At 40.0% G+C, this 26,840-nt stretch overlaps 1 protein-coding gene across 1 annotated transcript; it reads right to left on the bottom strand.

The window, feature by feature from the left end:
* Positions 1-479: 479 nt before the first annotated feature.
* Positions 480-26,840, bottom strand: RRN3 (RNA polymerase I transcription factor RRN3). Its single transcript, XM_048866964.2, has 18 exons — positions 26,666-26,840; positions 26,272-26,372; positions 24,452-24,508; positions 22,910-22,999; positions 22,675-22,804; positions 22,139-22,198; positions 20,951-21,014; positions 17,741-17,810; positions 14,097-14,195; positions 13,041-13,136; positions 11,504-11,639; positions 8,908-9,038; positions 8,035-8,165; positions 6,936-7,120; positions 5,331-5,439; positions 4,669-4,821; positions 3,591-3,678; positions 480-2,165 (listed from the first exon to the last, which is right to left on the bottom strand). Exons 2-18 carry the CDS (start codon positions 26,362-26,364, stop codon positions 2,007-2,009), a joined length of 1,851 nt encoding a protein of 616 aa, XP_048722921.2. The 5' UTR covers positions 26,365-26,372; positions 26,666-26,840; the 3' UTR covers positions 480-2,006.

A 26,840-nucleotide genomic window follows, 5' to 3' on the forward strand; every position in this document is an offset into this window, starting at 1 on the left:
TGACAGAGCCAGGGGTTGAGCAGTGAGCACCCCCCAGCACATTGGAAAGTTGGCATCTGTAGCTCCAGCCCTGGAGTCGGTGCCTATACAAGGAGCTGCATGTGGCTCCAGAGCCACAGGTTGGCCACCCCGAGCTAGGACAACTGAATACGTACTCATTTTTTAACATTACAATTTTCAAGATGTCCCAAAATATGGATCTAGATACAAAGCAAATCTTTTTCTAGAGCAAATAAAAATTTTTTTTAAAAATCATGCACGCAAATCCCCAGATCACATACAAGATATACCAACGTTAGCCAGAAGGAAAAACTGGCACTATGTTTTGGAAAAAAAGTCTTGTATCTGAGTTCACCTAACATGATGACAAAGCCATTGGTGTCATGGGGAAGAATGCAAAGTTTTGATCACTTTGGAACCATTCTTCTCTTACTGTTGCTTAAGATGAGCCCTTTTATGTTGGGAGATAAGGCAAATAATTTCAAATGCAATTCTCTTTTTATTGTTCTGGAATGACAGCAGAAGGGGTGAGATTTAAAACAAAACCAAAAAAAAAAAAAAGTTTATTTATAGATATAGGAAGATTAATTTTGTCATGTCATCCCCAAACCACTCTCTCATCCAAAGTCTCCACCTCATCAGTATCATCACACAGTCCTTCAGAAGGAACATGCCAAATTAGGTGCTTCTGAAACCCATACTACCACATCCTGTGTCATCCTCCAGTGGCTAGATCACATATAGAATTCCATTTTTTTTTGTACAAGTCTATGTTTTGCAAGTATCTGCAGGTGTCAAGTTTATTATGATTCCCACCCAATGCTCAAGTCTTGAAAGTCTAACAAATAAGAGTCTAAACAAAAGGTCAGACTAGTGGAGTTGCACTGATGTAAGAAGAGAATTTGGCCCAAAATACTTAAAATTTTACTATTTTCAAACAGAATAAACTCATACTTTTTTTTAAAAAAAGTGTTTGTAATCAAACCGAACTATTGTGCAGATATTTCCCATTCATTTTGCAGTAATTATTTACATATGTATTCAAACCTCTCCTACCTAAAAATCCAATTATGTAAAGCAAAGTAAAGTTAGCATAAAAAAATTCCCTGCAGTGTCATGAGGAGAATTGCATCTTTTCCTTTCTATAAACAAAGGTGTTTTTTTTTGTAGTTTCACAATTCACATTTAAATATAGAGTTCCAAAAATAATAAATACCTATCCTTATAGAGTCCTTTTCATCCCCAGAACTTAAAGCACTGCACAACATTTCTTGAACGACTACGTATCATATGATCACACATTAAGATGCTTTCATGTCACTTTCAAAACTGACAACTGTCTGAGGTGTTGAAAGACTGAACTTTCACACTTTAAAAAGTCTTTTTTCCAACAAAATCTTATGCACTGATAATAGCACCTTCCATCTTCAAAGTGCTTTACCACGTATCTCCATTCTACTGATAGGGGAAGCTGAGGAAAAGAAGCTAAGTGATTTGTCAAAGGCCAGAGAGAGGCAATGTCAGGCTGAAATTAGAACTCAGGCCCTGGTACCTCATCCTACGCTCAGTTTAGTTGTTAGAAAGATAACTTAAAAATATACCCAATCAAAACACAATTAAACATTTAGAATGAAATCCTAGTCCCACTGTAGTCAATGAGAAGGGGGGCCAGGATTTCAGCCTTGCTATGTAAATCCTTATAGAGCAACCATTATTAAACAAATGCTAGTCAAGAAAAATAACTATAAATTATGTATAACTATTTCAATATGAAAATTGTAAAATACTGCAGTTTATTCTCTAGCCTTTTCTAGCAATGTCTGAAATTAATAAGAACACATCTCTGTAGAAATCTGACCAAGTTTAAGAAAAACTTAGTCTTTCTTCTTTAATACGATTACCAAAACAAGTAAAATCTTCAGAGTTTAGAAAGTTGCTCAGAAAGTCTCTTTAAAGAGTGAAAATTGCACATAGCTTTTGATCCACTTCATTTCTGATTTTCAAAGTCAGAGGTGCCGCTGTACATATGTTACTGGAGGGGATCCTACACTGCTTGCTGGGCTCAGAATATTTGAGTCATAAGAATTTGGAGGAATTCCAACCATGCCATCATTTTGAGGTGTTTCTCCTGTCAGAAAGTCATCATCTTCATCTTCAGTTGTACACTACACAAAGAGAAAATGTTAGTGAAAACAGAAAGACATTATAGTACCTTAAATAGAATTTCAAGCCTTAGGTTTAAATTTCTTCACTAGGAAAAGTTATCTGAACACCACATGAGATTTACTGGAGTGTATTAGTTGGCCCAGTAAAATAAAACCGTTCTCATGAGGCTCCTAGTCTCTGCTTCATAACACAGCTAGTAGATTTCACACCACAGAGAAGTATATATCTGACCAACAGGTACATATGTCTAGACAAGTGGAGAAAAGTCCTGGAAATTTGGGCATTTCTCGTATTCATTTGCTGAAAGTGTTTATCTAATTTTCTTGCGCAGGGGGGGGAGGAGGGGACCTGCTGAAAACCAGAAATGTGTTTTTAAATAAACTCTGAAATAATTCAAAATGTTGCAATAATACAGTCTAGCAATTAAACAGAAAGCAAGACTGAGTCGGCCAATTGCCACAATACATACATACACAAACAATGCTATTTTATTATTCAAATAGCTCTAACAATGTGCTACATACTGTACTGTATAGAAAGATACACCCCATGCCACAAAGAGTTTTCAAGTTCAGTCATAAGACTCTGGCTGATCTGGAAAGTCCAGAGGATTTTCTTTTTAATAAGTTCATGGCCTGTGGGCCTCCCCGAGGTCATACAATTTTAAGGAGTTGAATGAAGAGAGGTGGCTGTTTGGCAGACAGATGGGAAGAGAATTCCACACATAGACTGCAAAGCGTACACAGACAGGAGTGGCAGAAACAATTAGATAATGTGGAGATAGCTGTTCTAGGAATACTTTACATAGGCAGAAGCTGGCATCATTGCCAGGACAGAGGGGAGCTTTAATAACTGTAGTTTATTGAGAGAATAGATCCAAAACAGATCTAAAAGTAGCATCCACAGGAATCATCATAGGGACTTAATGAGAAAAAACAAAAACTAAATATCTTATACTACACTGATCTTGAACTGTGCCAGCATCTTAACCCACCAGCCTATATGTCAGCTCCTCCTTCAATCAGGACAGAGATATCATTGTACCTGTTTGATGATTCACAGCAGTTGGCCCATAGTGCTAGCATCAGAGCACAATTATGAATACATCCACAAAAGGAGAGATCAAACAGTTATCTGAGGGCCATGATCATACTCCCTCCCCCCGCCTAAGTAGATAAAGAATGCATTTGCTATGTACACAGAGCTTCCAGAATTCTGCATAGCTAATCATTTAGTGCTGATTTCCCATTTACCTTAAGCATTTTGTGACTTTAAAAAAAAAAAAAAAAAATTACTCCCAATTGGGAGTACACTTCCCTAAGTGTCAGTTGATGCAGGATTTAAGATTATTTTCTTTAATCAAAAATAAAATAAACCCCCAGAAACCACACACACACAAATGATTTCTCACAGGAAGGAGTTACCTTTTTAAAGGGTTTCTTAAGTTCTTGAAGATCTTCAGTACTCAGTTCTTCCCAAATCTGATAAATAGGATCAATGGTCTTCTTTGATCTGATAACATAAATTGCAGCATAGTACAAATAATCTGAATAAAGTTGCACACAAGAAGTTATGAACCAGGCATTTCATTTTAATATTGTACTATGTAATTCTTTACATTTCTCTAGTGCCTTGCAGAGGATCTTATACACTTTACAGACTAATCCTGACAACACTTCCTGTGGTAGGTAAATTATCTCCATTTCACTGCTGGGTAAGATGATGCAGAGAGAAGTTATATAGGTTTTCCTGAAGAGACTGCTAGTGGTAGGATCAGGAACAGAACTCGGCTCTTCCAATTATGTATTTTAATGCGTAGGCAATGCTCCCTCAGCAAACTATAATTTTCTTCTAGCCTGAAATCCTACCCACAGGATTTATTGGACTTCTGTCCAGCACTTTTATTCCTTTAGAGCAAGGAATCAATGCAATCTTTTTTAGGCTAGAAGAGGTCTTGTGCGGAAAAAAATCTATTTAAGATGGTCATCTTTTGTATGTTAAAGAACCCATCTGCACAAATATTCAAGGATCAAAGAATATAAGCATTCCAGGCTAGAGAGCTTCAAGAACAGCCCATTTAACTAATAACGAAAGCCTCTGAAAACAAACCAGATGCCCTCTCACACATGGCATAAATCCCAGAGATGCAAGAAACTACCACTTGGAGGGACCTCAGTACATTTTGTTATGCTAATATTATGAATTGGACTCATTAAAGAGGAGAAGATAAAACAAAATTTGCCTAACATAACGTTTTAACAAATGCAGTATGAGAGGATGGGCCCTTTTCCCTTCCCCACACCCAAAACCTACAGTGTGCACAAACTCCAATTCTCGAGCTTCTGAGTCTCAGTCCTATAAAAACAACTTATGTAGAACTAGAGTGTTTTGACTTATAATACAACAATGCATTTTAGAAGAGTAGAACAGTCACCTTAAGTATGTTCTTTCAATTTATTTTATGCAAGGCAGAAATTAGTTTATTGCATTTGAAATCTATACCTTTTGAGAATGTAAGGATCAAATGGGAAAAAACTGTCAAGCGGGTTAGTGCAAGTCGGTACAGAATCACCCCCACTGCTGCTTCTGATGACTGGCAAAAATTGCCTGTTGTTCCTTTCAATAATGGTGTAGCAGAACACCAACTGGTATTTCCTTAAACAACCAAAAAACACCGATAAGTGTAAGCCTCTCTAACTACAGGGAAAACAAATACATTCAGAAGATACTAAAGTGGGTTGAGATATATTACATAAATATCCAAATTCTAGCACAAACTTCCGTTTTATGACTAGCAGCAGGAGTTAACAATACAATCAGAATAAAGGGAGCTTATAAATGAAGTCTATCTAACCAATTCTACTCTCAACCGAACTTTATTGTAAGTAGTATAACAATCTGCACTATCACAAAGCAATGAAACAGCTCTACTTAACTACAGGGTTTCGTTGTATCTGTATTAGCTATAAACTGGTCCCACTCAGTGTATAGGTAATATTCCAACACTGAAGGGGCTATCATATATTATGCTATAATCTACAGTCATTATACAAACATACAAGTTTACAAAAAAATGTTAGTCTTCAAAATACTACACTATGGTTAGATATCCAGATTGATATGGTTCATATAAAATTTAAACTGAAAAAATAAATAATAGTTACCTGGTAATGGCAGCAAACAAGTTAACAATGGAGGGTAAGCAAATCTTCAGAGGGTTTAGCTGACACATGACTATGCGTTCAAAATTTAAATTCTGCAGGTATGCCAAACCTTCAAAATAAGGATGGTGTACAATAAATACTATGGATTTATACAGTGTTTTTCCATGTTCAAAGCACTGTACAGATTAAACTTAGTCTCACAACCCCCATGAAGGTAGATAACAATCATCCCTACTTTAGATAGGGAAACAGAAAGAAGTGACTTTTCCCTAAGGCCACACAGCAAGTCAGGAGCAGCGTTCATATTAGAACTCTCCCAACCTTGTGCCAATTTCTCATTATTACTTTAGAGTAATAAAGGGCAAGATCATGTTTCTCCTGGTTTAGAGAATACTTTGAAATAATGTGCAAGAATTCACTATAAAAAATTGTACATTAGATTATAAGAATAAGATGATCAAGCTGCAAATTACATGGCTCTTACTCTCAGGGCCTGCACAAACAAAGCAGCAACACCTTTTCAGTCAATTGCCAGATGATATATGATGATGCCATATATACAGTATGTGGAAATTCTAGAGTGACTGTTAAAAATTATTCAGCATTAAGATTTTTCAGACAATTTTAAAAGATCACAGTTTTGGCTGCATCAAGCAACATATAATGTTGGGGGACAGTTGGGGATATTATTAACTTGTCAAGCAGCTGCATGTAAAGCAATAGAAGGAAGCTTTTGCAGAACATCTAAAGAAGATGGAGAGAAAAAAGAAAAACAACAAGGATGTCCCAAGGCCAAGCTATTCTGTCATATAATGAGACTCTACTAATAATTATAAAATAAATGTAAGAAAATTGTGGTGAATGCAAAAGTCTGTAAAGAACAAGTCACAGAGTTCTGCAAGTAGAGAACACAAATAGCTTGTGTGATATAACAGCATTCCATATTTAATATGCTATTACAGATACAGTAGACGCTTAATTCATCATTAAGATTCTCCAGTCTGGCAGAGTTATGCTCAGTAATGGCCATGGTGCTTTATGGTCATTTTATGTTCCAATTAATCAAAAAAATCAATTAAAAAATGCCCCCTAGCTCTTACATAGTACTATTCATTAGTAGACCTCCAAGTTTTGGACCAGCCCCCAGTTTAAGTTAGAACAGCAGCAGGTTGCTCTAATTTATGCTCAGCTGCTCACAGTCTTACATGGCCCTTCCATCAGCCAGGATCATCAGGGCATAGGGACACTCCAGTCAGACTTCATGTATCAGTAACTGAAGGGGTGGCATAGACCCACTACACCAGCTCTGTGCCACAAGGGGAACCCTCCACCAATTTATATTAATTTGTGCTGGTAAAATAACTCAAAGCACCACTAGTGGGCCCAATGACTTAATCTACATTGGTTTTTACTAGCTAAAAAGCAAGTTATCCAACTTTGTATTCCGATATAAATACGAAGTCTTATGCACTTTGTTTAAAATATAGTAACTTAACCTTCCCATAATTCACTTCACCAAACTGACCACTAGGAAATTAATATTTTTAGAGCTTGCACATAAATTTTGTTTTAATTTTATATTACTGACACTTTGAATGTACTCACCTTTCCTTAAGTTTCCATCCAAAAGTTGCTTGTGGCGAAAAATTAAAGCATAAAAAACAGCCTGGCACGTGGAATAAAAAGGTCCATGAAGAGTAACATCACAGTAAGCTTTTGTCCCCACATCCTGATTGTCAATGTATACGTGCAGCCAGTTAACCAACAAATCCATGCATGCTTTCACTGTACTATAATGGAGAAACATGGTCTGTAAGAACACCATTTGAACTCATGTATGAAAGATATTTTAAAAATATTTAAAGGAGCTTAAAGTGTACTGTACATGCAAATAAGCACAGAAATCATTTTATAAAGTAGATTACACTGCCAGTCTTGTCCTCTGTGCCAGCAGTTATTGAACTGTCTGCAACAATATTGAGAACCCCAAGCATCAGGAAGATCTAAGTATTGGTAGGAGTGATGAGTTCACGAGAGGATCATTTGCAAAACGTCCCACCAAATAAAAAGTTTGGAAATCTTCTTGTCTGAGCTGTGAGGCACAAACAAGAGAAACCTTCTGGTTTCAATGTCAAATTAGGTTCAACATTAAGTCATTAAGCCCACGGCTTTTAACAATAGCTTCAGAAATCCTGAAGACAATATCCCATACTATATAACATTTACAAAGAAAAAAGTCTACTCATCCACCTATTGAGCACGCAAACTAGAGACTAATCTACGCAATGAATAGGAATAATTGGACTAAATGTCTCAGAGGCTTAGTACAATGCCTATCACTCTTGAAGATGTATGTTCAAAAATAAGTTTAGGGGCTGACTGTTAGGTTGAGCACCCACAATTCCAACAAAGTCAAAGACAATTATAGGTTCTCAGTACCTCTGATAAATCTGGTGTTTGATTACCTCATCCTCACCTAGCAGGCATTAGCCCACATCCCATAAACACATTTTGGAAAACTCAGAGCCCCAAAAGGGGAACAATAAGGACATTTTAGCTCAGAGTTATGGCTCATTGTCAGAGTTGTGAATGGGGAACTGGCACATTACCTTTCCATACTTAAATCTAGTATATGCCATAAATCCTTTATTTTTGACCATATACAAGCATAAGATATTTAAAATGATCTAGCAACATTACTTACACAATTGGAATAAAGTTAGCTCTTGCCAAGAAGCTACCAATATAACTTCCAGCAGTCTGTCTGATCACCGCAGGATTATTTGGATTCTGCAATTTTTTCCAAAGATGGTCTAAGAATGCTTCTGCAAACCCCTGCAAAACAAGACAAAAAAAACACATTAAACCTAGTGCTGATGCCATCTGTAAACAGAGACTCCAGACACCAGTGCACTCATTATTGGTGTTTAAAAAAAACAAACAAACCCCACTTTCTGTACCAAAAGTTTACTACAAAAAAAGAATATGCAAATACTCCTACAAATGCTGAAAGAAATGTCCTTTGAGAATTTGCAGATTTTTGTTTTTTAACACTGTGCTGGCAAAGTCTGAACTTTGTTATGTGCAGGAAATCTACCAGCAGATTCAGCAGCGTATTGCATAAGAAACATATGGGAGATAGAGTGGAACAGGGTAAGTGTAACTCAAATCCTGCTCAAAATGGGAGGCTAAATATATTCACTATCTTGATGACATTTTTTGAGAAACATAAATGAAGCTGTATTGCATTGTACCTCGGGTTCAAGCTGGTTCTTGTAATCAGTGAATGCATTTCCTGTGTCACTTTAAATGGGTCTGGATTCCAGTCATTTGTGATTTAAGACACAGTATTGAATATGCAACTTACAGTGGAGAATTTGTAGGGAGGGGTGGGAGGGAGAAAAAGTAAAGAGAATGGGGATAAAAATGTGCCTTTTCAGTCAGATATGGATTGGCACTGGGTTATCAGTTAAATCAATCAGCTTAACACAACTTTTTTGGCTAGGAGAACAAAATAAAAACATGCAACAGATATAACAGGAGAGGTGCACTTTACAAAGTGTATGCTTGTACTCACCAATTTAAAGCTACAGATGTGAAACATGAAATACTGTACATGACATGAAGCATGGGTTGGCAATATGAGCTTGTCAAAGACAGTAACCAGATCCCGATACAAGTCCTTTGTTTTGTTAACATCAAGCTTCCCTATAAAAAAAAAAAGGAGGGGAAAGGGGAGTTTGTCCAGTAACAGAGACATTTAGATTTTTCTCAAATTACAGTGAATATTTTAAAGGAACACTGCCAGACAGATTAGACTCCAAACGTTAGGGTCTATAAACCCAGAATTAACATAAATGCTTCCTGATATTAATTTAAATTAAGGTTTTTTAGGTTTGGATTTAAACATTCCCCAGAGCTGTTAGATATGCAAATATTGCAATACTGTGCTAGTGCAGAACAGCCAGAAAGTGAAACTAAGCCACGCAGTATCTGTGTTCCAGATGAGTGAAACACAAAAAATAAATCTGATTTTTAAATATTCTTGTTTAATGATTGAGGTTTAGCGCCAGATGTATGATTAAATATAACTTTCCTCCTACCAATGTCCCTTTCAGATATTTGTTCTTATAAATCTCAAACGAGAAAAAACACAACTACTTTTCTTTTGCATTTCAATATATGATTTAAATTCCAATTTGAACTGAATGGTTGGTTGCGAGATAGATACTTCTGATATACAAATTACACAAAATTAGTGCTGTCTAGCGATTAAAAAAATTAACCGTGATTAATCGTGCAATTAAAAAGATTAACTGTGATTAATCATGCGATTAAGCTCACTATTAAACAATAATAGAATACCATTTATTTACATTTTGGGGATTTTTTACATTTTTAAAAATATTGATTTCAATTACAACACAGAACACAAAGTGTACAGTGCTCACTTTATATTGATTTTTGATTACAAGTATTTGCACTGTAAAAACAAAAACAGTATTTTTCAATTCACCTAATACAAGTACTATAGTGCAATCTCTTTATCATGAAAGTTGAACTTACAAATGTAGAACTATAATATAAAAAAACTACATTCAAAAATAAAACAATGTAAAATTTTAGAGCCTGCAAGTCCACTCAGTCCCACTTCTTGTTAAGACAATCGCTCAGATAAAGACGTTTGTTTACATTTGCAGGAGCTAATGCTGCTGCTTCTTGTTCACAATGTCACTTGAAAGTGAGAAGAGGCATTCGCATGGCACTGTTGTAGCCGGCACTGCAGACATTTACATGCCACATGCGCTTAAGATTCGCATTATTTTTTTAACCATCATCATCAGCATGGAAGCATGTCCTCTGGAATGGTGGCCAAAGCATGAAGGAGCATACGAATGTTTAGCATATCTGGCACGTAAATACCTTGCTATGCCAGCTACAAAAGTGCCATGCAAATGCCTGTTCTCGCTTTCAGGTGACAATAAGAAGAGTGCAGCATTATCTCCTGTAAATGTAAACAAGCTTGTTTGCCTTAGTGATTGGCTGAACAAGATGTAGGACTAAGTGGACTTGTAGGCTGTGAAGTTTTACATTGTTACATAATTGCACTCAAAAACAAAACATAAAATCTACATTTGTAACTTGCACTTTCGCGACAAAGAGATTGCACTGTGGTACGTGTAGGAGGTGAATTGAAAAATACTATTTCTTTTGTTTATCATTTTTACAGTGCAAATATTTGTAATAAAAAATAATATACACTTTGATTTCAATTACAACACAGAATACAATATATATGAAAATGTAGAAAAACATCCAAAATATTTAACACATTTTAATTGGTATTCTATTGTTTAACAGTTCGATTAACACTGCGATTTATTTTTTTTATCGTGATTAATATTTTTGAGTTAATCGTGTGAGTTAACTGCGATTAATAGACATCCCTAAAAATAATCTATAATTCTAATTATCAAAGTAATCATCAAGTAGAAGCAAGGGGGCACTGAGGGTATTACAGAAATTTTACAGTACCAAGACACTACAGATGCGAAGTCTAAGGTAAGGGAGGAAAAATAAATACATAGAGCCAACTGAGTATAAACAAAAAAGATCAGAAGGAAAAAGAGAAAGAAGGGCCAGATTCTCTTCACTGTTCTGGCCCTTTGTGCCAGTCTGGCAGCACAAAGTGGCTGAAAAGCCAATGGCTCTTCCCATCTGAGGAATCCCCCAGATTCCTCAGACAACACAACTGGCTCCTATGTCTCATCTCGTGTGGCTCCTGACATAGGGGACATGTCAGATTGGGAACAGGGTGGTGAGTTACTCAGAACACTATTGCTACTGCACTCCAGCTATTCTCAGCAAGGGTATAGAGAGTTGCCATACTTTAGAGTACAACTAACGAGACTGCTCAAAAGTACAGTAGGGCTGATATAAAACAGGTCCCAGCATCAGGAAGCCAAAACTGGCTTCTTTGCCTCATCGTCCAACTGCGGCTATGCCCAGCAGATATTTGTTACAGCTTGGAAAAAATCAAGCCTATATCATGTTGCTGGGAGAAGAATTTTACAGCTGAAAAACCAGATTCTAGAGGACCAATCCTGCACTAGCAGAACTCTTATTGTTATATTTAATTACTAACAAAACAACAGGCTCATGTAAATTATTACCATCTACTTGGCAGATATCTTTAACATAAGAAAACAGAATGTTCATCAAAATATCCAAGCGTTCTGCTAGTGGATGGGCCATCATATCACTTGTATTGAAGGTATCTTTGTTTTCTTTTGCTTCTTCATCTTCCTCCTGTCAGATAAAGTAGCAGTTAAAAAGCTCTCATATGTACTATACAACAAAGACAGTCACTATAAATAAACCAAAACATACTTTCTCTGTTAAAAGTCATACGTTCAGCACTACCAACATAATTTAAAATAATCACCATCAACTATGTAATTAATTCTTGTTCAGCTTAGTTATAAGAGCTACAAGCAAATACATACAAATATTGCTTTGTTGTACTGATGATGGACTTAAGTCAATTACTTAATACTCTGTAATAGGCTTTAGATGTAGTTGCACATATTTTTTGCGTAAGCCCCATTCCCCTTTAAACACGAATCAATCTCTGACACAGAGAGAACAGGTTAATAACTGTCAACTCTTTGGGAATACTTACTCTTTATGGTAAATTGCCAATGGTGCAACCAGGTAGACTGGACATAGGTTTTTAATGGTAGTTACACCCACATGAATTATTAATGGTATGTCAGCCCACAGTTCTAATTTTAACTGTAAAATTTCTTAGGGTTTGCTTTCAAATGTTCAGTGTTGTTTTAACACAAATCAACAATGGCAATTCAGTAGTTAAAACTTTTCCTTCCAATGCCACAGTATATCGTTAGGGGACTGTACTGCTGGAGGTACCAACTTTCAGTAAGTCTAAGACAAAGTTGAGGCCTTGAGTTTCTTAATGTTCTCATGCAGGGGTCCTAACTAGAGCTGGGTGGAAATTGGTAATTCCATTTTGCAGAGGATTTTGAAATTTGTTTTTGTTCCAATTCAGAATGAAAAGCAACATTTTCAAAATTTTCCATCAAAGAGCCACAGGAAGCCCTGGCAGGCAACCAGGTGGGGAGCCTGGAATCACCGACTCTGGGACAGTCTTCTTGGCAGACTGCTCCATAGTCAGGGACCCTGGAAACCCCAGTACCAGGACAGTTGGTCTGGGAGGCTGTCATGGAGCTAGGGCCCTGGATGCCTTGGGGCTTCCAGGCTCACAGCTCTGTCAGTCACCGGGGGGCTGCCAATGAGTCAGGAGCCTGGGCTGCTGAAGAGTGAGGCAAGCAAGCTGGCTGGTTTTCAGTGGAATTTTGTCAAAAATCAACATGGTCCTGTAGGTTTCAATTTCGATGAAACTGAAAATTCTGACAAAAAATTTTGTATAATTGTTTCCAATCACCTTTTGAGTAATGACTCAAATTCCACTTTAGTCATTACTTTCTACTTACTAAAATATTACAAAGGCTAAAATCCCCAACTTGACTGAAGATTTGGATGTTTCTTGGCAGTTCACTTACAACCTAGTTATAACAAAGCAAGTTTGTACCTCATTGCCACTTTACAAGCAAAAATTAATATGACTCTTAACTGTTATTTAATTTTTTAAATATAAACATTCATTTTTAGAGTGCTTAGACAGCCAACCATGTCAAAGAGTCCTTCCTCTGTGGTTTTTTCCTTGATATCAGAATTATTAGCAGTTTCTTCAGCATCCTCAATATCTTGTCGTGGGGCACTTACCTGTAGTTAGAGATAAGGAAAAACAAAAATCAGATTTTTTTAAAGAAATCTTGGGTGCAGGAAAATGTAACCACACTATATTCTTTAAGTCAGATACAGAGGACACTATTAACAGAGTTTGGGGGCTAAATATATGTTTAAAAATATATATATAAACAAGCACACACAATATAAACTGCTTAAAACTTCACTCAGATGCTTCCAGGAACTACATTTTCCTAATTTTTTTAAGGGTTGGGGCAGCAAAACGACATAGGGCATGATTTGGTAGCTATGTGCATGAAACTGACTTTCACTAACTTAAATTCCGTGGTTGCAAGAGGGGCCATAACAGGTCAAGTATCAGGTCATGTGGCCTACAATTATTACTGACGCTGCACTGATGTGAAAGTTCTAGAGTCTGTTTCTTAATGGTCTCCAAATCCCTGACCAAACAGGAGCTGGGAATGCTAAGGAGGGAGCAGACACACCCTTCACAGGGTGTGCTCACAACCTGGCAGATTGATTTACGTTGATGTGCTCCAAAATGGAGACCCATGAAGTCCTAATCACTCAAAATGTTTTGATGAGTGAAAACCTACAGTAAAGCAACATGGACAGATGTTCAACACACGAAGAGCAGAATATTATAAAGATGTATCCTTGGGCCCAGATTCGAATCTCCAGTACGTGGATGCAACATACCACATAATTCAAAAAGCCTATGATGATATGTGCCACTCACTCAATCCTGTAATCCAAATCTTGTATATTATATATGCTGCCACATCTAAGAACAATTGTACAGTTTTAGGGTGGAGCTTCAGCTCTTCAATTTTAATTTACTCCCTTTCGTATCTTAAGGCCATGAACCCTATCTGAGTGTAATTTCTGTTGAGGTTTAATATTAAAAACTATCATGTCATTGCCGGGACTTAAGAGACATCAAGTTTCTTAAAAGATAGTTTGTTCCATACTTACATCTATCTTTAATAGCTTTTCAACAATAAGTTCCAGAATTTCAAGCCTCAGTGTCGGAAGATACACAGTAATTCGCAACAAATTATGAACATAACATTCCTGCAATACAATATAAAAATGAATATAGATTTTTCCCTTGAATTCTAAGTGACAGAATCATTTCTTTCAAGGATTTTAGAAACTAGAAGAAGCAGACGTATAGCTACAAAAGTGCTGAACCACAAATTATCTCTTATCTAAAGATTTGAAACTGATGTGAATGTTGAACAGCTTACAGTTCTGTCCTAACTTCTAAAGAGTTGCTAAAAACAAGTTAACATATAATCCAAACAATGTGCTTAAACAAGAGGACGAGCGCATCAGTAACTTTTGTCAATCTTTTTCGTAACTATTTTTTCAAGTGCATCTAGACAGTACATGTGCAAAAGTGAAATCTGCTTAAAGTGAACTGATATAGTGAAATTGTAAGTCCCGCATTATTTAGTCCATTATAACAAACAATTGACAATTCAGAAACAGCAAACCTAGGAGAGTGAAATGTTGTGAAACAGGTGACTTCACCAGTGTCCTACTGTTTTTAACTCCCATTTGGTTAAGAGTCAAACTGTGTGTACGTATACAAAAATATTTTTCACAAACAAAACTATATTAAAAGAACGTTTTTAAGGTTGCAAAGTCAAGCACTCAAAAGTTAGGAAACACCAGTACCCTAATTTGGCCCCCTTGTAAATATGCATTGTGATTCAGCCTTTAATTACATTACCACATACATTTTTTCCTTAGGACCCCAGCCTCATGCAGTGAGCACAATGCTCATTTAATTAGCAGCTACTGAATATTTAGTTCTCTCCTCACTGTTTGTTGTATAAACCCCATGTGTCGTTTATTGGCCAATATTCAAACCCTGCTCTGAAGACAGAATTATTAATTTCCTCATGGGTTGTTCTATGGTGCTAGTCACTATAGTATCTGTGGCTTCACACATATTAATAGAATATCAGGGTTGGAAGGGACCTCAGTAGGTCATCTAGTCCAACCCCCTGCTCAAAGCAGGACCGATCCCCGACTAAATCATCCCAGCCAGGGATTTGTCAAGCCTGACCTTAAAAACCTCTAAGGAAGGAGATTCCACCAACTCCCTAGGTAATAGCGTAATAGAATTTATTTGCACAACACCTCTGTAAGATAAGGGGCTATTATCAACATTTTACAAATGGGGAACTGATGTACAGAGAGATTAAGATCAAAAGTTTCCATTTATTTTGGGTACCTAACATGAGAGGCTTAGGAGCTGACACTTCAGAGTTTATATAGCACTTTATATGATCAAAGCATAGCTCCTAATGACTTCAGCTGCTTCTACAACTCAAACCCAAGGGAATCATGTTGGGCACCCAGAAAATGAGGAATGCACAATTAGTGACCATCTGCGAAAAGTTTGGTTTAACTGACTTGCCTAGCATCATATAGGAACTCTGTGACAGAGGGACAGAATCCAATTATCCAGGGTAGCACTGAACTGCCTTAATCATGAGACTGTTCTCTTTCTTCTTGGAATCCCCTGCCTCATTCACTACAAACCTTCCAACTTCTGCAAAAAAAATGAAGCAGGAGTTCTACAGACAACAGTCTCCTTCACTACACAACCCTGATTCATCCGCAGAAATGCCCATCCTGTGCAATGACTGAGGCAAGGGTCCCGTGGAAAAAATAGCATGTGATCATGTATTAAAGACTGTATCATAAAGCATACACACGTAGAACCGAAATTAAGTTTGCACAAGCAACCTTAATGGCATTTCCTAACTTTTGAGTGCTTGACTTTGCAATCTTGATTATGTTCTTTTAACATAGTTCTTATGTGTAACTTCTCAGGTTTTTAAAAAAAGTGAACTGAAAAAAAAAACAAATTCCATCATGTGGCATCATACTGATACCACACGGGTCAGCAGCAGCATTGGGACCTTTAGGTCCACCACACCTCTGCCACTTGACCTAACAGTAATGAGAACAGTTGGTAGATTGTCATCATCTACGTGGACCAACAGCAGGCAGGGCTGGGACACTTTGCCAGTGGGTTTCACAGGTATTTGCTGACACCAGAGGAACGGTGAGACTCAGTAAACTTGGGTTCCATTCCAGGCTCTGGGGGGAGGTGGAACATTCTCTAGGAGGCAGACTTTTCTGCCCATTTCCCTCCCTCCACAAAGCACACCACCTTCTGCCCCATTTTCTGCTTCCTGTCCTTGTCCCTATCCTGTCTTTGCTCCATCCCTGACTCCTCATCCCAGTCCTACTCTCTTTGCCTACCCAGTCCTAGTCACACCCTGCCAAACTCTCCGTCCCAGTCTCCCCTCCCCCATCCCAGTTCCCCTGCTCCCAGCTGCTCATCTGATCTGTCTCTCCCGTAAGCCTTGGCCTCCAGTCACAACAACTTTTTCTCCCCACCCACATTCCCCATCCCCACTGATTCCCAGTCTCACTCTCTCCCCATGGGCTCCTTGTCCAATCGCAGTGTCCTCCCTGTCCCCCACCTCAGTTCCCTCCACACCAGCTCCTCATCTGACCTCAGACCCCATCTCCCCCACCAACATACTGGCTCTCAGTCCTCATCTCTCCTTGTTTCCCTCACCAAGTCCCAGTCTCCTTGCCCAGCCAAACCCAACCTCCCAATCCCAGTTTCCCTCTCCCAACCTGCCAGCCCCAGTTCCCTCTTCCCACCTTTTCCACCAGACTCCTTGTCCTAATCTATTCCACCCACAACCCCTAAGGTTCTGCTCATGTCCACTCTGCATTTGAATCCTCTTCCACACTGCCTGGACCTATCAGGGGTCACTGAAAGCACAGGAGAGACAAGCTCCCTGCTCTCAGTTCAGGGGCCTGGACCCAGTATGGACCACAGCAGCCCAGACCTGGAATTGTGGGAAAAGTACTGCTCAGCCCCAGTCTGGCTCACAGAATCTTTGGGGGGTTTAGCTGCTAAAATCTAAGAAGTCCCTTCTGAACATGTACAAACCACTCATTTTTCAAAGGTTTATAACTTGGATAAATTTGGGGAAATTTTTACAGGGATGGCAAAAGGCAGAACCCTGACAAAAAAGCTCTTCCCCCCACTTCCGCCTCCCCCCGCCAACTCATAGTCAAGACCTTGCTCCAAAGAATGGGGGTGACAGAGGTTTTCAAAGAACCAGGAGTTTTTAACATGGGCAAAACAACTTATTTTTCCCTTAGCCTCATTCTCAGAAACAGCTTAATTGTTTTGGCTGAAATTTCCCGCCCCCCCCGCCCAAAAAAAAAAAAAATTGCCTGAGGCAGGCACCCAGAAAGAAAATTTCAGTTCAAATGATTCAAGTTCTCCAAAGTTAAAAGCAACTGAAAACAAGGTCTTATAATGGGAAGTATTGGGAAACCTTAATAACTGACTGTACTACTGGATACTCCTCTCAGTGGGTGTGTATCAAAGAAGCAACTACAGAAAAAGGATAGTTTTTGTTGAAAATTACTCAACAATATTAAACTTACATTATTCAATATGGTGAGCACTAAAGCACCTGTATTAGACTATGCAATGTATCAAATGCCAAACTATGGTATTTTCTACTACTTATATATTTTAAAAAGATAAATAGTCTGCCTGCTCTTACCAGAGTTCTTTCTGATTTATTAATGAAAGGAAAGTTTTCCACAAGTATCGGCATGAGAAATTGTGGTGTTCTGTAAAAGAAGAAAATACAGGACGCTTTAGCCAAAACAGAAGAAACAGACAGTGCATGTATTGAATCTTTCTACAAGTGAAGTTTGGAACAAGCATTTTTCAAGAGAGTTCAATTTTCACAGATGTAGGATAACAAATTGTACAAGATGTTTCTATAGGGCACTAATGTATTATATAACTTTCCACAAAAAAAGTGTTAATTTTTTATAGAATCAAAAAGTACCCCCACCGTTATCTTGGGAGGGGCAAGAATGGAGGAAAAAAAAAAAGTTAGAAAAAACACACTTCCATTACTTGATTCCACAGAAGCTCCTCCAATATTAACATTAAGCTGTCAGAATCCATTATTTCTGGGGGGGAGAGGATGGAGAGCAATTGCTCTGCGCAGCAGTGTCTCCTATCTACCCAGTAGATTTCCATATGGAAATCCACACTGACGTTACTGCAACCAAGGTATGCATTAACATTCCTCCCACAACAAAGGGTTTTCAGTGCACAGCTAGAGGAATCAACAGCAGCATGGCTTTTGCTATGCTAGTAAGCTATGCTTCCAAGTGGTGGTTGGTCAAGGACCAGAGTTTCACATAAACTACCATTACACACAACTGCAATCATCTCCCTACTAAGCGAAGTAAAATCAGTTCTTTGCAGTCAGTTGCAATGATATTTATGAGCACTTTTCCCATATTAGGGGAACATTTGGCCTTTTATATTTATCTGACATATCATTCTTTCAAGCTACGTTATGTTGGCTTTACTGTGCTGACTTGGATTCTAGTTAGTTTTGAGGACACAGAAGCCTATGCGCTGAACCTGGATTGTGGTGCACACAGATGCAGAGCTACTGAAGCGAACAGGACTGCATGAAGATGAAGAGGTCACATGCAACGCACTGCAGAATTGGAACCCTGATTTGTACCTGAAGTACGTACAGATAAACCAGGATTCTAATAATAAGGATCTTACCAGATCACAAGAAAGAACTGCTACACCAAAAAGAAAAGTTGAAGGTTGACTGCACAGTAAGCCTTCAGTGTGTTCGGAACAATTCAAATCACTAACAACCTTTGAATTGCTCATTGGAACACATTTTTCTTTGTACTGCAATTTTTACTCTCCAGTTTTGATACTGAATACTTTTGCTAAACATACAAAAAGCATTACTATGTTTTATACAGTTTCTTGGTAAAGTTCTGCGGTAAGCTTGTTTGACCTAACTGTATCTGCAGGTATGTCTACACTACATCGCATCGGTGGGCAGCAATCGATTCAGCGGGGATCGATTTATCGCATCTCGTCTAGATGCGATAAATTGATCCCCGAGCGCTTTCCCGTTGACTCCTGTACTCCACCACGGTGAGAGGCGTAGGCGGAGGAGCGTCAGCAGTCGACTCACCACGGTGAATACACCCGGGTAAGTCGATCTAAGTACGTCGACTTCAGCTACGTTATTCACGTAGCTGAAGTTGTGTAACTTAGATCGATACCCGCGCCGCCCCCTCCCACCCCCAGTGTAAACCAGCGCCAAGTTATTATAACTAGGGATGTCACACACTTCACAATTTCTGTAGGCTGAGAGCATAGCATACCCAGGGGCTCCTTGCATTCTTCTGTTCTCCCCCACAAGCTCCCAGTGTGCCACCCTCTCATGTCCCTCTATTTAAGGGGTTTCCTGCAACTCCCACTACCCTGTCCCAAATGCCAGGCTCTCTGTGTCCCCCATTCCTCTCTCCACTACATTCCAGGGGCTCAGTGTGCCCCCCCATGTACCCACTCCCCCCATATCATTTTCCTGCATTCTTCCTCCCTCGGCAGGGACGATGCGTCCTCCTCAATCCCTTTCTTCCCCCCCATACCATGGACTCTGTGTGCATCCCCATTCTCCCCACTCCCCTATGTCAGGGGCTCTGTGTGCCCCTATTCGCCCTTGCCCCTTCATGGCAGGGTCTTTGTTCTCCCCATTCCCTCCTCCCTCCAGGAGCCTGCTTTCCCCTCCCCCATTTCCATTCCCCCCACTACCAGTTCCTGCTTCCACACCTGCCCACACACACAGTTCCCACTGCAAGCCCTTGCTTCCCTCATTACCACCACTTCCCACCCCCCAATTTCCTGCTGTCCTCTTCACCCACCTCCCCGTGCCTGCTTTCCCCTACATCAATTCCCCACCACCACTCTCCTTGGGGTCTCTGCTTCCCCTCCCACCATCAATCCTCTCTGAGTTCGATTCCTCACACTTCCTGCTTCCGCCAGCACTTCTACACCATCCCTCCAGTTTCTGCTGCTTCCCCCCACCCCCACTCTTGCTCTTTCCCTCTCTGAATCCCCATTCCTTCCATCATTCCCCCGCTCTCCCACTACAAACCCTCCCTGTAAGGCTCTTATATTTCTGTTAAGAATCCAGACTATAGACAATCACCATATCCAGAAAGTTAAGCTGCTGCCTCTGATCACAGGCACCAATTTTCCTTGGCACCGGTGGGTGCTTGCGCAGTCCTGGCCCCACCCCAACTCTGCCTCCTCCCTGTTCCTATTGGACCCCTCCCTAAATCGCTGCCCCAGTCCCACCTCTTCCCCAAGCGCGCCACATTCCTTCTCCAACCCCCTCCCTCCCAGTGCTGCCGTGTGAAACAGCTATTTCACGGCGTAAGCGCTGGAAGGGAGCGGGGAGAAGCAGGACGCAGTGCACTCGGGGGGGGGGGGGGGAGGCTGAGATGGGCGGGGTGAGGAGCTGCTGGTGGGTGCAGAGAACCCAACAATTTTTCCCCTTGGGTGCTCCAGCCCTGGAGCACCCACAGAGTCGCGCCTATGCCTCTGATATGTTTAGGCAGCAGAGAGATTCCTCTGCCTGCAGCACCAAGCAGTCTGGGGGCCATGATATTTCACTGATTCAGGCTTTTCTATTGTTCTGATTTGCATCAAAATCAATTAGTGTGCTCATCAATGCCTAGAATAGTTCCTGAAACTCTGGAATTGATCAGATGCAGCATTCTAATATTACTATGTTACAGACAAGCAAATACCATAAAGTTGCGAGTTAAACCTCGCTTTGCTCAATCAATTAGTTTACATTCGCCGATTGGTGAAACAAAGCTATGTATTAGCAAAAAGGACATACAAAACTGTGGAATGATATACTTACGAAGGAACATATTTTGCTATAGTTTGCAGTGCTCTATGACATGTGTTAAAATTTCCAGAAAGATCTATCAAAAACAAAAAATGAGTTATTATAATGAATCATTTCCCTTATCAAGTTACATGCAAGGAGCTACTCTAGCAGCGAGCATAAATACATTCTGCTAGCCACTCATGCTTTATAGTTCACCAGGGAAACTACATTTACCGAAGTTGGCTTTTGGAGTCTCCTTACTTCCAAAGTTACTGTCTACATGTACAATACAGTGAATATTGAACCATGATCAACCCTAAATCACCACCACCACCACAAGATATTATTACAACCCCATACATCACTGATCTCCCTAGAGATCAGAGTCTGACTACATGCTAAGAAAGGCACACATTTCACCCACAATGTTGCACATTTCCACTTTTTTTTTTAAACTCACTATGGGTTGAAACTAATTAAAGTATATAGAAAGATAATCACTGACTGCTAAAGGAATTATACAGACCTTAAAGGATCAGATTACACTATTTATTTATTTATTTTTTTAAGATGTGCAATATTGGGAGGGGAAAAAAGCACACAGAAGGCTCACCTCACTCCTATAAGGAAACTAGAGCTGTAGTTACACAGCCACCAGCAGAATTTATGCAGGAGAGTCATTCTAGACAGATTCAACTATTGTTCATAAGTGAGTGTGAGAAGGAAAGGAAATCCATATCTTACAAACATTATGTTTGCTGCAGAAATTCAAACAGATAAAAGCAAGAACCTAGCAAAGGTTTTTAAGTGCCCCTCAACCCTGACTTGGTTATATTTTGTTTACCTAAACCAAAGGAAAACAAAAAGATACCCAAGTTAACTTGTTTTTATATCAATCATGACTCTAAGCCTTTGAAATAGAAATGTATTTCCTATGCACTCATCTCAATACCACAACTACTGTATTAGTGGCAATGGATCAGAAGGGCGAGATTATCATGCAGTTGATTTCATTGGAAGTTGTGTGCAGTCAGGTGCAGGAGGTGGTATACTTTGTACTTTTTCTAAGGGATGTCTCATTTTCCTACATAGGTTTTCAATAGTACACATCACCATTAAAGTTGCAGTGAAAGAAGTCTACAAAAAGACACAATATACAAACATTTTTGCTAAAAGAATTAATAGAGCATACTTAAACCATGCTGCATTAGTACTCACTTTCCTCGTCATCATCAGAATCTGAAATATCCACATCATCCTCCCTTATGGTTACTCGAGCTGATAGGAAAGAGGATAATTATTACATAACCATATAAAACTTAAAGATGACAGTCTCAATGGCACAGATCAAAGTATCATTAGAAGAAATCTCATCTGAACTACAGCCCCAAAATATTATCTACATGACACCAAAAACATAAGATGATCACAGGGTTTTTTCCATTCTGGGAGCTGGGAAGATTTTATAGTACTAGCTTCATTTCAGTTGTGTCATTTCATGAAAATTAGTATAATTTGTACTCAAGTTATTTTAGGAAGAAGAGTTTCTATTATCGATTTAAAACAAGTTTTCTAAAAATCCAGGTAAATTAAAGACTTTATGGTTAAAATAATTCTCTACAGTATTTCAGTTGTCCAAACAAATTCACAATATATGACACACATAAATGATAATTACAGTAAAGCATTCTAATTTTGCATACATGCTAACCTAATATTTGGATAATGAATAAAAGATGACAAAAGAAACTTACGTGGTATAAAATGTGAAGCAATCATACGGAGACATGATCTAAGGTACACAGTCTGTGCTGACACTAGATTACCAAGAAATCCCAAATATTCTTCCACCACATCTTGACTTCTGCTCAACCATGGCAGCTTCTGTATTATTGCAAATCGCATATAGAAACAATAATGTGAAATACAAAGACATTTTGAGAATTCAACTCCTGATCTCCAGATGTAATATCTGGATACTATACTTACCAACAAAATGCTGACTAGCTGCTCAAAGTCTTTGGTCAAGTAGGCAACAGAAGCCCGAAATTCCTGCAGCCAATTAATGATTTGGGCATCCTTAAAATAAATCAGACAAGACAGATAAAACAAATTAAATAATATGACCTTACAAGCCAATTTCAAAATCTTTAAAACCCATATCAAACATTACAATTATAAACAGAGTGGCTATTTCCTCGTCTACATGTCATGAATTTCTAGAACTCCCATTAGTGTGAGTTAGACAAGATCACTGGGAGAACAGACATTTTAGCTTGAATCTACTTCTGTTTTAAGAATGAATATAGTGGCACAGTAAATGAACACACTACTCTCACATCTAAAGATGCAGGTTTAAATTTGAACCTCAGTAAGCAAGTTTAATTGTTTTACCCGAACTTGAATTTGTCCATATCGTTAAACCACCATACAATGTAAAAATAGAACTCAAAAGACTGGGTGCCTGCTTTTACCCCTCAGAATCCATTTGAGGGGATGATACTGTGCATGCAAATCTGACCACTCCTGCAGGCAAGGAACCATCTGCTTCCCTATATGCACTCTTCTCTTGTACCTGTACAATGCTTTCTGCAGTGCTGAAGAGGGCAAGCATGTGAGGGGAGATTACGGGCATCCCAAGTGAAGCATACTGTCTCCCCAACAACTCTGAGGGAGTCTGCCCAGGAGTCTATATAACCTCATGCTATGTTAACTCCTAAACAGAGCTCCCTCTGTGCTGAGGGATCAACCCTTTAAGCAGTGGACAGGAACTCCCTGGCATCATAGCTCCAATGGACCTGGAGAGACCAGCTTTGGACTCTGGAGATAGTACAGAAGCATAAGGTTTTTGCATGGACAGCCCTGAACCTCTGACAGATCTCAGAGGACCCACAGATTCTCAGAGGGAAAAAACCACTTATTTCCTCCACAGATAGTTAATGCAGACAACACCCTCTCCTATCACCTCTCCTCCCTCCGTACTACAGGATCAATTTAGAGGAAATTCCACACCAAGATCCTTAGTCTTCATTCCCCAGTCTCAGTTAGGTGTTTTGGGGTTTTTTGTTTGTTGTTGTTGTTGTTTGTTTGTTTTTTTGGGGGGGGGGGAGGTTTGCAAGAAGGAGCAATTTGGCCTTGGATGCTGTAAATTAGGATTTGAAAGCAGTAGCAGAACTGAGAGGAAATTTTCATGTCAGTGCCCCCTCATCATCAAGTTTACCCCACAGAAATGGATTACACACATAAAATTATTTTTTTGAGAGGGGAAAACACAGCAACCCAATAATACAGCATTGGGCACACTAACATTCATATCGCTTTGCAATATATTTTTAAAAATACTTTTGTCATCAAAAGATAAGTATAAAGCAAATACAGTCGGGGTAGATAAAAAAGCACTGCCCTAAACTGACCCAAGTTTAATCTTATTAAGTTTATTAATTGTTATTAAGCAAATACAATTTGCCCCTCAATTACATTCAGTCTCAGAGGAAAAGCCAAATCGAAATGATCTCATAGACAATTTTTTACCTTTATTTCTGTATCTAACAGCTGGTGCTTTAACAACTCAAAGTCTGTAGTTTCACCCTGGGAAAACAAACACAAACTGTTTTCTGCCATATAGTACACCTAAACAATTTGAAATACAAGCTTATTCTTTACACTTAATAATGATAGCTATGAAGACAATTGATAAACACTAGAAATCCAGTGAAATGCAGCAGTAGTATTCATAGACTGGTTCTCAATTTTAGCTGATGCTGTTTTGTAAGAAATAACTTGTTTCTGGAAAAAGATGCTTGTAAAGTTACTATTTTATAAAATGTGATCCCTCTGCACCCTCAGATTAGGTTGTCTCAGGGGGGTCAAATTCTCTTCTTATATTAGGGAGTCACAGACTTTGTAGCTTGCATAGGCCAAGCTTACGGCACACACCAGGGGCTCCTCGTATTCATCCTTTACATCTCACAAGGTCCCTATGTCACAACCTCTCATTCCCCTTTCTATTAGGGACTCCCTGCAACTTCCTATACCCTGTTCCTCATGCCTGGGAGTCTGTGCCCCTCCCCATACTCCTTTCCATCATATGCCTCAATCTTCCCTGCCAAGGGTTCTGTGCCCCCCCCATTCTAAGTTCCCTCTAAGATGCGTGGCCACGCAGCAGGCTAAAAAGGGCTGCGCAGGCAGGGAGAGGCACCCCTCCCCTGGCCCAGCCCAGCCAGAGCCTCACCCCCCACACCCCAACCCTCTGCCCTAATCCTGAGCCCCCTTCTGTACCCCAATCCCCTCATCCCCAGACCCACCCCAGAGCCAGCAACCCCAGCCAGAGCCCACACACCCCAACCCTCTATCCCAGCCCTGAACCCCTTCCCACACACCGAACCCCTCTGCCCCACCTCCACCACACATCACCTTCATATTAGTGCACATAACAAAATTCATTCCACACATGGACATAAAAAATTAGAGGGAACACTGTCCCCATTCTTCCCCATGCCAACAGCTCTGTGTACCCCCATCCGCACTTTACTCTTTCTGCCAGGGGATCTTCTGTGTAGACCCTTCCCCCCCCATACCAGTTTTCCCCAATTTTCCCCCACCCCAGGGTTTCTGTGCCCAATTCCCAATCTCCCCTGATACTAGGGTCCCCAGTTTCCCCCCATGCCAGGGGCTCTGTCTTCCATTCCCACCTTTCCCCCCACCCCATGCTAGGGGCTCTGTGTACTTCCAGGATCCCCCCAATCCTCTCCCACAAAGAATTCTGTGTGCTGCATTCCCCCCACACCAGGAACCCCCATTCTCCCCCCATTGCCAGGGGCTGTGTACAAGCCCACATTCCACACTCTACCACCATTATTCTTTTGTTTGGAAGATAAATCATGCTATGCTGGAAAGCATTAATGGGTACCATCAACGAGCTGTTTGAAAATGCAGCGGTGCTTGAAGCTGTAGCTGTGTTAATCAGATGACAGGAGCTCCATATAGCCCCTATTTCCCTCCCTTCAGTTTTTTGATTTTCCCCAAAATCAACAGGGTTCTAGCCACTGAGCCTTAGAACAGTCCCTGAAATTTTGGAATTTACTGGATGTGACATTCATAAGTTATCACGTTACAGCCAGATGATATTGAGTTGAAAGTCAGCCTTCACAGCCCCTTCACAAGTTTGCCCAAATACCAGGAAAAGAGAGGAGAGTTGGAAGGACCCTCCTGAAGTCAAGAGGCATGTATTTGTGCAACAGAGAACTTGACTCTGCATGCTTAAAACTAATACATCGGCATGAACACCCGAATACACTGAAAATACTGCTTCTCTGCAGAGAGTTTCTGAAGGAAAACAAGGGTATAGTCACCTTTTGGTATTTCAGCAAGACATCTGTCAACGTCCCACCAAACCTGACAGTCTTCCTTGGCGGGGAACTGATGAATTCATCTCCTCCCAACATGTTAGCGTCTACACAATAACACAAAGATTAAAACAGCATGAACATTAGCCAGCTGGGGTTCGACATTTCATTTACCTCCCACCAGTCAGAAAGTTACGCTTTAAAGTCAGATCATCTTCACACCAGCCTGGCCAGGAAAAAACAGCCAAACGCGTCAGGAAGATCAAACACCTCGCAGACGTTCCTCAGGCGTTAGGCCGTTAAAATGCCCCGCTGTTCTTCAGCCAGATCCCAACTTGTGGGGCAAGGAAGGGAACAGGGGAAGAAACGCCTCCTTCCAGCCCCCTCCCCAGCGCCTCACCCTCCGCCAGCCGGCCCGCCCCCGAGCCTGGGCAGGGGCCCGTGAGACTCTGCAGCGCTCCCCGCCAGCGGGGGGAGGTCTCAATTAGCCGTTGAGCTGATACCGCGCGCCTCCCTCTCCTCGCACCGCCAGCCCCGCCACCTCCATGATACTGCCTTGGGACAGGAAAGGACTG

This window comes from Caretta caretta, chromosome 10 (genome assembly GCF_965140235.1).
Source record: "Caretta caretta isolate rCarCar2 chromosome 10, rCarCar1.hap1, whole genome shotgun sequence".
NCBI classification, from domain to species: Eukaryota; Metazoa; Chordata; order Testudines; family Cheloniidae; genus Caretta; species Caretta caretta.